The sequence below is a fragment of the Centruroides sculpturatus genome, unplaced genomic scaffold (genome assembly GCF_000671375.1).
Source record: "Centruroides sculpturatus isolate CEXI.00-Female unplaced genomic scaffold, Cexi_2.0 scaffold782, whole genome shotgun sequence".
Taxonomy (NCBI): Eukaryota; Metazoa; Arthropoda; class Arachnida; order Scorpiones; family Buthidae; genus Centruroides; species Centruroides sculpturatus.
In genome coordinates this window covers 78,326-90,184 of record NW_019384980.1, presented here as the reverse complement: position 1 = coordinate 90,184, position 11,859 = coordinate 78,326, and the positions used below count along the sequence as shown (strand labels likewise).

The 11,859-nt window shown below is 26.7% G+C and overlaps 1 protein-coding gene across 1 annotated transcript in view; it reads left to right on the top strand.

Annotated features, from left to right (window-relative positions):
* Window positions 1-11,859, top strand: part of LOC111632772 (protein HIRA-like) — a 71,897-nt gene that overhangs the window by 26,934 nt on the left and 33,104 nt on the right. The window contains exons 5-9 of the mRNA XM_023377292.1: window positions 753-847; window positions 2,887-2,982; window positions 8,356-8,438; window positions 10,155-10,232; window positions 10,854-11,021. Coding sequence (XP_023233060.1) covers window positions 753-847; window positions 2,887-2,982; window positions 8,356-8,438; window positions 10,155-10,232; window positions 10,854-11,021 — 520 coding nt within the window. The remainder of the gene's footprint in view (window positions 1-752; window positions 848-2,886; window positions 2,983-8,355; window positions 8,439-10,154; window positions 10,233-10,853; window positions 11,022-11,859) is intronic.

Genomic DNA, 11,859 nt, shown 5'->3' with positions numbered 1-11,859 from the left:
CTACTAAATTATAATTTAGTAGTTAATCTAGTATCAAAAACATTCGATTCAGCACGACACACAGTCCTCCGAAAAACACCACACGAAAGTGCCAGTGCTGCCAGCTAAAACACACATCAACAAAGAAAGTATTGGAGTAGCTTAAGATATAGCCAAAGATTGCAGCGCCACAGCACTAGTGAAAATTTAAATTTGACGACTGGAATTCTTTCAGATAAACGATGCTCTACTGTAATATCTTCCTTATGCTTAGTTCACATATTATCTGTTCCTAATTTTTGTTTTTTCTAAATGTATAATAATGTCTGTATGTAAAAGTTATTTGAGTAAAAAAACAATGAAGAATTAGAACAAAAAATAGGCACTGGTAAAGTTTAATACAGGAAAGTTATTTAAAGTCAGTTCAAAATATTAATTACTTAATACAGCAATAAATATCTTAATTAGCTACTTAGTATTCAAATGATTAATTTAATGATTATAAAAATAAAAGTTTTTAAATTCAAGTTCACTTAAAAAAATAAGGCATTAATAATTATGAATATAAATATTTGTATATGTTTATAGTTCTTTGAAAACTGAACTTGAGTAATTATTTGAAATTATTTGAAAACTTGAAATTATTTACAAATTATGATTTGCATGATTGTATTATTAGCAACACAAATTGGGTTACATTCTAATGTAATGCAAGTATGATAAAACTGTTCAAAAGTTTATTTGAAAAGAAAGATATAATTTTCTTTTATTAGGTATGGAAGTGGATCAACTGTTTTTGGTTCTGGTGGAAAAATGGTTAATATTGAACAGTGGCGATGCATCAGTACTTTAAGAGGTCACAGTGGAGGTAATTTTATTTCAAATTAACATATATTTTTTTTAATTTGCAAATTAATATTTTATGATTTCATTGAAGTATAAATAATTGATTTTCTCTTTTGATATGAGTATATACATAAATCTACAATGTATATTGTTTATTGCAATAATTAATGATGCTTTGTCCATAGTATTATTATAATACTATATAACAGTATAATTAATATACAGCATTAATAATGTAAATAACTAAGATACAGTACAGCATCAATTATCTGAATTAATTGGGGACTGGGGTTTTACGGATACCGATTATGTATGAAAAAATATGTTAACCTATCCCAGGTTGAAATTCGTTCAGATCCTGGCGTGTTCTTAAGTACCCTCTCATGGTTGTGACAGTGCTGCCAGCTACAACATGCAGATCAATAAAAATAATATTGGAGTAGCCCAAGACATAGCCAAAGATTGCAACACCACAGCACTAGCGGAAATTTAAATTTGCCAACTGGAAAGCTTTTGGTTAATTGACATTTCAGTTTATCGACATTCGGATAATCGGTGCTCTACTGTATTTACATTTCTAATGCAAATAAGCATTAAATCATACTTTAAATATTTTAAAGTAATATTTAAAGGCTGTAGAATTAATAAGAACAAATCAGATTGAAATCAGTAGTTTTAAAGCTATAACATTTTACTACTCAAACAATAATTTTTTACAGCACTTTAAATAGTAAATAATATGTACACTACTCAATTATTGACAGATTATTTTAGTATTTTTTTCAGTAATTGCAAAAAAAGAAATTGCATTGTAGGCAGTTGTCTATATTACTCTGTTTTTTATGTTTGCTTTACATAATATTTATCCATTATTTTTGTTATAGGCATAGTTGTAAATTTTGAATTTATAATTAAAACAGAAACCCAATTATATGAGGTAATGTGGACTGATGCTTATCGTAGATAACTATAAAAACTCAGATAAAATGGACTGCCACAGCGATTTTGGATAAAAATTACAGATATAAAAAATATTACTTGGCATCAGTTTTAAGTCTCTTGTTATGCTGTAGTGAATTTAATCATATGTAAAATATTTTTTACACCATTTATTATGCAGTTAATACTTCGAATAGTTGTAAGAATAAAAATATCTTATGCAATTAATTTTAATATGGATAGTTTGTCTCACATTGAAGTTAAGTGATAAAAGATAACAGGAACAAATCATTTTATAATACATGTTATTGTTTAAACTTTCTTTAAAAAGTCCTTTATAGCGGTTCCTTCCTTCTTTTCTGCAACGATCCAGTCACCTTGCCTTCATTTTTCATGGGCTGCTTGTTTATGAATACATGTGTGTATACTTTGTGTGTTCAATCTTTGATTTGAACTTTTTATTTGTAAAATAATAATCATGTTTTGTTTCATAGTTTGATACAGATATTAGTAAAAAAATCTGTAAATTTTTAAATCAGACTTATCGAAGTCAGAAAATTAGTTATTTATATAAAACTTATTGAGTATAATTAACATTTATCAAGTGTGAACAATTAAAAACATCATAAAATCCTTGTTAGTTTTGATGATTTTATTATTGTGATATTTTTATAGTTGTTTTATTAGAATTTAAATAGATTGTCTATTGTAAATAAGATATATTCAAATCAAATCTTTAACTACTTAAATAATTAGAACCAGATTACATTCAAACTATTATAAAACTAATTAGTAAATGATTAAATAATTTAATTTGGCCTAAAGATATGCAGTTAGATCACAATGTTACATTAAATTTAATAATTATAAATTAAATTTGAATTAAATTAATTAATTTAGAATATTCTGAAGGAAAAGAACAATCTAGTGTGAGACTTGAATTAAGTAATCATATACATTAATAAATAATTTAAATTATTGTTTTTATTTGACTATTAATAGAAATATAATTAATGAATTAACATTTTGTATTGAAATTCTTCCACAAAGCTTGTGGAAAAATTATTTTGAGATACTAAAAAAATTTTTCATGAAAATTTAATATCGCATATTATTTTATAGATATACTTGACTTAGCATGGTCACCTCATGATGTATGGCTGTCAACATGTAGTGTAGATAATTCTATTGTGATTTGGAATGCTCTTAAATGGCAAGGTAATTAATTTTAGATCTATTTAAATCATTATTATGTATTAGAAGAAGAATTCAAGGTTTCTTTTACCCTTTTTGCCCTGTAGACACTGAGAGAGTCTTTTTTCATACTCGTTGTGGGTTTAGTCCAGCCCTCAATGGAGCAGCTGGGTGGGGAGGGCTGGGGCCTGACATATCCAGGATGGACCTGTAAAAATTCTTGGAGTTCTCCATCTGGGTTTGGTCTGGATTGAATGGTTTATCAAATATACACGTCTGTATGTAAAAGTTATTTGAGTAAAAAAACAATGAAGAATTAGAACAAAAAATAGGCACTGGTAAAGTTTAATACAGGAAAGTTATTTAAAGTCAGTTCAAAATATTAATTACTTAATACAGCAATAAATATCTTAATTAGCTACTTAGTATTCAAATGATTAATTTAATGATTATAAAAATAAAAGTTTTTAAATTCAAGTTCACTTAAAAAAATAAGGCATTAATAATTATGAATATAAATATTTGTATATGTTTATAGTTCTTTGAAAACTGAACTTGAGTAATTATTTGAAATTATTTGAAAACTTGAAATTATTTACAAATTATGATTTGCATGATTGTATTATTAGCAACACAAATTGGGTTACATTCTAATGTAATGCAAGTATGATAAAACTGTTCAAAAGTTTATTTGAAAAGAAAGATATAATTTTCTTTTATTAGGTATGGAAGTGGATCAACTGTTTTTGGTTCTGGTGGAAAAATGGTTAATATTGAACAGTGGCGATGCATCAGTACTTTAAGAGGTCACAGTGGAGGTAATTTTATTTCAAATTAACATATATTTTTTTTAATTTGCAAATTAATATTTTATGATTTCATTGAAGTATAAATAATTGATTTTCTCTTTTGATATGAGTATATACATAAATCTACAATGTATATTGTTTATTGCAATAATTAATGATGCTTTGTCCATAGTATTATTATAATACTATATAACAGTATAATTAATATACAGCATTAATAATGTAAATAACTAAGATACAGTACAGCATCAATTATCTGAATTAATTGGGGACTGGGGTTTTACGGATACCGATTATGTACGAAAAAATATGTTAACCTATCCCAGGTTGAAATTCGTTCAGATCCTGGCGTGTTCTTAAGTACCCTCTCATGGTTGCGACAGTGCTGCCAGCTACAACATGCAGATCAATAAAAATAATATTGGAGTAGCCCAAGACATAGCCAAAGATTGCAACACTACAGCACTAGCGGAAATTTAAATTTGCCAACTGGAAAGCTTTTGGTTAATTGACATTTCAGTTTATCGACATTCGGATAATCGGTGCTCTACTGTATTTACATTACTAATGCAAATAAGCATTAAATCATACTTTAAATATTTTAAAGTAATATTTAAAGGCTGTAGAATTAATAAGAACAAATCAGATTGAAATCAGTAGTTTTAAAGCTATAACATTTTACTACTCAAACAATAATTTTTTACAGCACTTTAAATAGTAAATAATATGTACACTACTCAATTATTGACAGATTATTTTAGTATTTTTTTCAGTAATTGCAAAAAAAGAAATTGCATTGTAGGCAGTTGTCTATATTACTCTGTTTTTTATGTTTGCTTTACATAATATTTATCCATTATTTTTGTTATAGGCATAGTTGTAAATTTTGAATTTATAATTAAAACAGAAACCCAATTATATGAGGTAATGTGGACTGATGCTTATCGTAGATAACTATAAAAACTCAGATAAAATGGACTGCCACAGCGATTTTGGATAAAAATTACAGATATAAAAAATATTACTTGGCATCAGTTTTAAGTCTCTTGTTATGCTGTAGTGAATTTAATCATATATAAAATATTTTTTACACCATTTATTATGCAGTTAATACTTCGAATAGTTGTAAGAATAAAAATATCTTATGCAATTAATTTTAATATGGATAGTTTGTCTCACATTGAAGTTAAGTGATAAAAGATAACAGGAACAAATCATTTTATAATACATGTTATTGTTTAAACTTTCTTTAAAAAGTCCTTTATAGCGGTTCCTTCCTTCTTTTCTGCAACGATCCAGTCACCTTGCCTTCATTTTTCATGGGCTGCTTGTTTATGAATACATGTGTGTATACTTTGTGTGTTCAATCTTTGATTTGAACTTTTTATTTGTAAAATAATAATCATGTTTTGTTTCATAGTTTGATACAGATATTAGTAAAAAAATCTGTAAATTTTTAAATCAGACTTATCGAAGTCAGAAAATTAGTTATTTATATAAAACTTATTGAGTATAATTAACATTTATCAAGTGTGAACAATTAAAAACATCATAAAATCCTTGTTAGTTTTGATGATTTTATTATTGTGATATTTTTATAGTTGTTTTATTAGAATTTAAATAGATTGTCTATTGTAAATAAGATATATTCAAATCAAATCTTTAACTACTTAAATAATTAGAACCAGATTACATTCAAACTATTATAAAACTAATTAGTAAATGATTAAATAATTTAATTTGGCCTAAAGATATGCAGTTAGATCACAATGTTACATTAAATTTAATAATTATAAATTAAATTTGAATTAAATTAATTAATTTAGAATATTCTGAAGGAAAAGAACAATCTAGTGTGAGACTTGAATTAAGTAATCATATACATTAATAAATAATTTAAATTATTGTTTTTATTTGACTATTAATAGAAATATAATTAATGAATTAACATTTTGTATTGAAATTCTTCCACAAAGTTTGTGGAAAAATTATTTTGAGATACTAAAAAAATTTTTCATGAAAATTTAATATCACATATTATTTTATAGATATACTTGACTTAGCATGGTCACCTCATGATGTATGGCTGTCAACATGTAGTGTAGATAATTCTATTGTGATTTGGAATGCTCTTAAATGGCAAGGTAATTAATTTTAGATCTATTTAAATCATTATTATGTATTGGAAGAAGAATTCAAGGTTTCTTTTACCCTTTTTGCCCTGTAGACACTGAGAGAGTCTTTTTTCATACTCATTGTGGGTTTAGACCAGCCCTCAATGGAGCAGCTGGGTGGGGAGGGCTGGGGCCTTACATATCCAGGATGGACCTGTAAAAATTCTTGGAGTTCTCCATCTGGGTTTGGTCTGGATTGAATGGTTTATCAAATATACACGCCATAAAATTTTACATTTCCATGAATAATTGGAGAACAGATAATTCCACAAACCAAGAAATACTAGAAAATAATAACTGACAAGGAAACAGAATAAAGCAGACAAATTTAGTAGTTGAACTATCACTGGAAATAAGTGACTATACAAAAGGAAATAATTCAAAAATTCTTTTTGGATTTTGGAATATTCAAGGCCTCCAAAGAAAACTATACACAAACATATTTTATAGATACTTAGAATCTAATAAAGTTATTGGTCTGTCTGAAACTTGGTTGATCCAGCTAAAAATAGAAGACAAAGCTTTTTTAGAACAAACCTTTCTAGTATTAGAAAGTAAAGATCAAAGAAATACTAAATTCGGCCTGTCCTCTGGAGGTCTCTTATTGTTAATAAATAAAAATCTAGGTAAATTGAGGTCTTGGGTTGCTGATAATAACTACATTCTAGTTGAATTAGAACTTTGCCAATGTTTAAGTGCACTCTGGGATTAACACATATAGGAATTATACTCTTAGAGCTACCACCAAAATCTGATAAAAAGTGAATCTTAGTAGAAATCCAAAATAAGATAATACAGAGAACTAATATCACAGACTTGTGGATAATTGGTGGCGATGCTAATAGTCGAATAGGAGAAATTATGGATACAAAAACCAAAAATAACAATGGAATTATTGATAATAATAGAACGTCCAAAGATAAAGTAAGTAACTTAGGAGGTAGGACATTACTAGAATTTGTACAAGATAATAGTTTATATATATTAAACGGACGACTTTTAAATGACTGTCTGCGGAATATACCTACCTACCTAATTTAGGTAAATCTATAATTGACTATGTAATTTGTTTGGAATTTGTTCTAAATAAGATTAATGATTTTAGTGTTTTGAATAATGACATTTCAGACCACTTTCCTGTGCAACTAGAACTAATTTGTGTTCCACACAAAAACAGGGAAGAACAAATTAAAAAAAATAGCCAAACCTACTGAAGACAGATAAGAAGAAGTTTTAATTTGAAAAAATTCAAAAATGAATTCAACAATCAATTGATAATGTAACAACTCTTATCAACCCAAACAAGTCTGGTTTGATAAGAGTTGTTACTTATATAAAATTAAAAAACAACGTAGCTTACAATATTTTAGAAAAATGAACACTGAGTCAACATTGAAAGAATATATAAGGAACAAAAAAATATATCAAAATCTAATTAAAGCAAAAAAGAAGAAATATTATTCTGAGATGAGTGACCAATTATTAAAGGCCAAAGATACTAAAAAATTTTGGAATATTATTAAACAAGTCAGAAATAAATTACAAACCCCAGAGCCCAAATGTTATATGACGTATAAAAATTGGTTGCCATACTTTGAAGAATTTTCCATTATCTATAAAAATAAATATAATGTGCATAAAATACAAAGTTTAACTGTTACGATACAATCAATAATAGAAATATTTATTTAATGTAGAAAATTTACATAGGTGTATCAGAAAAATAAGAGAGAAAACGGCTCCAGGTGCCAACTCCATTACCAACTTGATAATCAAAAACTTCTCGATGGAAGGCATTCATCTATTGGCTAACCTATATAATAATTTCTATAACACGGGTACAATACCTGGAGATTGGAATAGAATCATTTTCCAAATGATATTTAAAAAAGGGGAAAGAAGCTGTCCAGCCAACTAGCGTCCCATTGCTCTTTTGTCTGGGTTTCGCAAACTGTTTACAGCAGTACTAACGGAAAAGTTTAATGAGTGGACTGAATAATAAATTACTTAATTATACACAGTTTGCCTTCACAAAAAAACGGAGATAAGGTAAAAGATGATACTATAAATTTTATTGAGAAACTATTGAACTTATTTTAAAATTAACACTAATTTAAAAAAGTCAAAAACTATATAATTTTTATTGATAATTATAAGTAGATTTCAAATATTTAGTAATAATCCCAAATTTATAATTGACTGACTGAAAATTCTGTTATTATATAAAATTAATTATGCAATCCATCTGTTTAATGTATACAAGTTATCTTTAGTAATATAAACCTTATCTTTTAAAATTCCTGCATTATTGACTGATATTCAAAAATTATTTTATTTAAATATTTTTAATCTATATTTTAGATATTTTAAGTTTGATTTTAGTGAAATATTTACATAATTCAAAATACTTTCAGAAATAATAGCCATTCTAAAAGGGCACACTGGTCTTGTTAAAGGTGTATCTTGGGATCCGGTTGGGAAATATATAGCATCACAGGTAAATATAATTTTTTTAAAAATAAATTGTAAAAGTCTAAAATATCAACTGTTAAAGATAACTTGTCATATGATATCTGTTCAGAATCATCCAAAGGATGTACTTTGTCTTCTTTTCCTCCACTTTTTTGGCTAAACTTCTGCATAGGCCTTCACTTTGCTATATGACTATGTTATCAATAATTGAAATATAATATGATTTTAGTGTATATTTTTGATAACAAAATTAATACAGAAATACTGAAATTTTCAATACAGATTGGTTATAATTAATGTTTGTAAATTTATTGTTGTGAGAGAGAAATTTTTATTGATATAAATATAAATATGTCATTTAAAACTGAAATTATTCTTTGCAGAAATGAAAAATGTTAAATGCATTTTAATATTTTTCATTTTTGTGTGAATGGAATAGTTTCAATATGTAGAGGAGAAGGTGGTATTATGGAATCCCAATTATATTTTAGTGAATTGTAAACAAGGTATCATAACTACACCCACATTTTTTGTGCAAAAAGTACTGGTAACTAGTAAACTAAATATTCCTAATTGGATTTTTTGCTAGTGTAATTATAAGTATGGTTTTTGAAGGCTTTTGTACAAAAAGTCCGAAAGTAGGCTTAGAGAAAATCGGGTGGTAATATGGAACCTTACTATNACTGTTTACCATAAAGAAATTTATATACATTGTTGAATTAATAAATTATTATTTGGATGTTGATTGAGCTAATATTAGCTCAATCAACATCCAAATAAAAAGTTTATTTGTCCATAAACATTAGTGTAATCTAAAGTCATACACCTACAGATTATAATATTACTGTTTATAGTATACTTTTAGATTATAATAAATGCTATACCATTTATATTATACTTATTTAATGCATAGATTAATAAATACATTAAAAATATTTCATAGAAAGTTTTTATTCTTTTTACATAATTTTAGGTAAAATTCCTGCAGAGGATTTTAAAATACAGTCGACCCCCCTATAACACGGGTTCCTATAGTTTGGATTCCTATATCAGGGCAAAAAAATTGCGACAGTATTCGTACAAACATGCTAAAAAACTCGTATAATTCAGTAAAACGTCATTGCTGACTCGTGTCGCGACAGGATTGGTCGAATCTAGACCAATAGCGGATATTGCACAAACTGTTGAGTTTAAACGAGCAGCGGACCTACTAAAACCCATTTATTATTTAATGTCCATAAAAATTATATTTATATTAATGATGTCGCCAAAGTTCAGCGAATTTTTCGCAAAAAAAAAATAATTTATCAGGAAGCACGCGAGTGCCATTCGATGACAAGCTCCATGACAAACACAAACTTAAGCAATGGTGTGGTCGAACGGTGCATGCTCGGTAGGTAATCCTACAATTTTTTGTTTATAGCATAGTTTATATGGATTATTCCCAAAAAATTATACATATTTTGGAAATGTTGAGTCAAATTAGTCTAGAATTGATTAATTTTATGGAAGAACCTTTCAACCAGCTGTAGTCCGTAAACTGCATACGTGCCAGGCTGTAATTGGCTGGACTTGTAGAAAATGGATTCATAAAAACCGGAACATATCTACCGTGTTTTAGGAGGGTTGACTGTATGTTACTACTAAATTAAATTTTTCTGTAATAAATATAAATAATGATAAATCTAATTTATAATTAATGGATTATTTTTGTTTTAATTACAAGAATAATTTTTTTCAGGCTGATGATAAAAGTCTAAGAGTATGGAGAACACATGACTGGCAACAGGAAGCAGTCATTACAGAACCTTTTTCTGAAGTATATATTCTATATATATTTGGCTATATTTTTAAGTTTATTTAAATTATTGATTATTAAAAGATGATGATGATAGTAATAATAATAATGTGTAAACTGTTTTTTGCTACTTAATCTAAGGAATAATTAATTTCATTTAACTATATAGTTTTCAACTTCAATAATGTAAACTGTCGTTTCATATAAAGACAAGACAATTTATTATCCAAGAAATGTGTTATATATATATAAATCATTCAACATAACTAAATTGTTGTCAGATAATTTAATTAATGTTTTCAGGTATAGTTTTAAATGTACAAAGTTTTAGAGAACATTGTCATTTTAAAGTTGAATTTATCATATCATATAGAATATGACAGAAATAGACTAAACATAATTGTTATAATACAATAATTGATTTTTGAATTTTCTTAATAATGTTTTTTTTCAATTAAATTGATATATCTACATATAAAATAAAGTATTATTGCTGTTTGATTATTGTTGTACAGTTTATCAGTCATCTCCTTATAAAGTTATTTTATTTGTTAATAATTGCATTTTGTCCTTAATATCATTAAATAAAACTTTCATTGGCAATATCTTAAAATTAATAAAATTGTATATGTTAAATTTTAGTGTGGTGGAACAACTCACATTCTTCGTTTAAGTTGGTCTCCAGATGGTCAGTATTTAGTATCAGCTCATGCAATGAATAATTCAGGTCCAACTGCTCAGATTGTTGAAAGAGATGGTTGGAAAACAAATAAAGATTTTGTTGGACATCGAAAAGCTATTACTTGTGTGGTATGTGTTTTTTTAGATAAAACTTAGTGTTAACTGTGTAATAACATAAGGTAAATAATATACAATATTTGAAATATAATGCAAATTCATTGTTAATTTTTTTAACAACTACATTTGCAAAAAGTTTGGTTTATGAATAGTAATTAAATAAGTTTGAACTGTTGCTTTATGAAATAAATGATTCCACAGAAAGCACAGACAATGAATTTCAATATTTTAAAATTTTATACTGTATAATTGGAATAACTTACATTGATAAGTGATGAGATTTTTGTTTTGAAGTAGAAATTATTATACAATTTTTTTAAACTACACAATATTAAAAATACAAAATAGTTGTCCATGTTTGAATAAAAACTGTTTATTAATTTATAAAGATGTTTTTTGCAAATATGGAAGATATTTACACAGAATGTTACTTTATGAATTTATTTGTTTTTGCTATGGAATTTTATATATAACTTTGCAAAACCTGACTTTGTAATAATTTTATTTAAGAAATATTATTTGTGAATGTTATTCAAACTCTGTTAACATTTATGGTAATATAGTGGCATTTATTAATAAAATGTAAATGGTTAAATTAAAATAGTTTAGATACACACCAACCGAATGCCGAAAATCTATCGGGCTAGTATAAGGCTATTTATTAAATGAATTACGTAACCAATTTGGCTCTAGAGGTAAGCGTTAGGCGCCATCTCTTATTAACATTAATAATTATAAATAAATTAATTAATTTAAATAATTTAGAACCGCTGGGAGAAAAAATCAGCCCGGAGCGGGACTCGAACCCACAACTCCTGCTTACCGTGCAGATGCGTTGCCAGTTACGCTA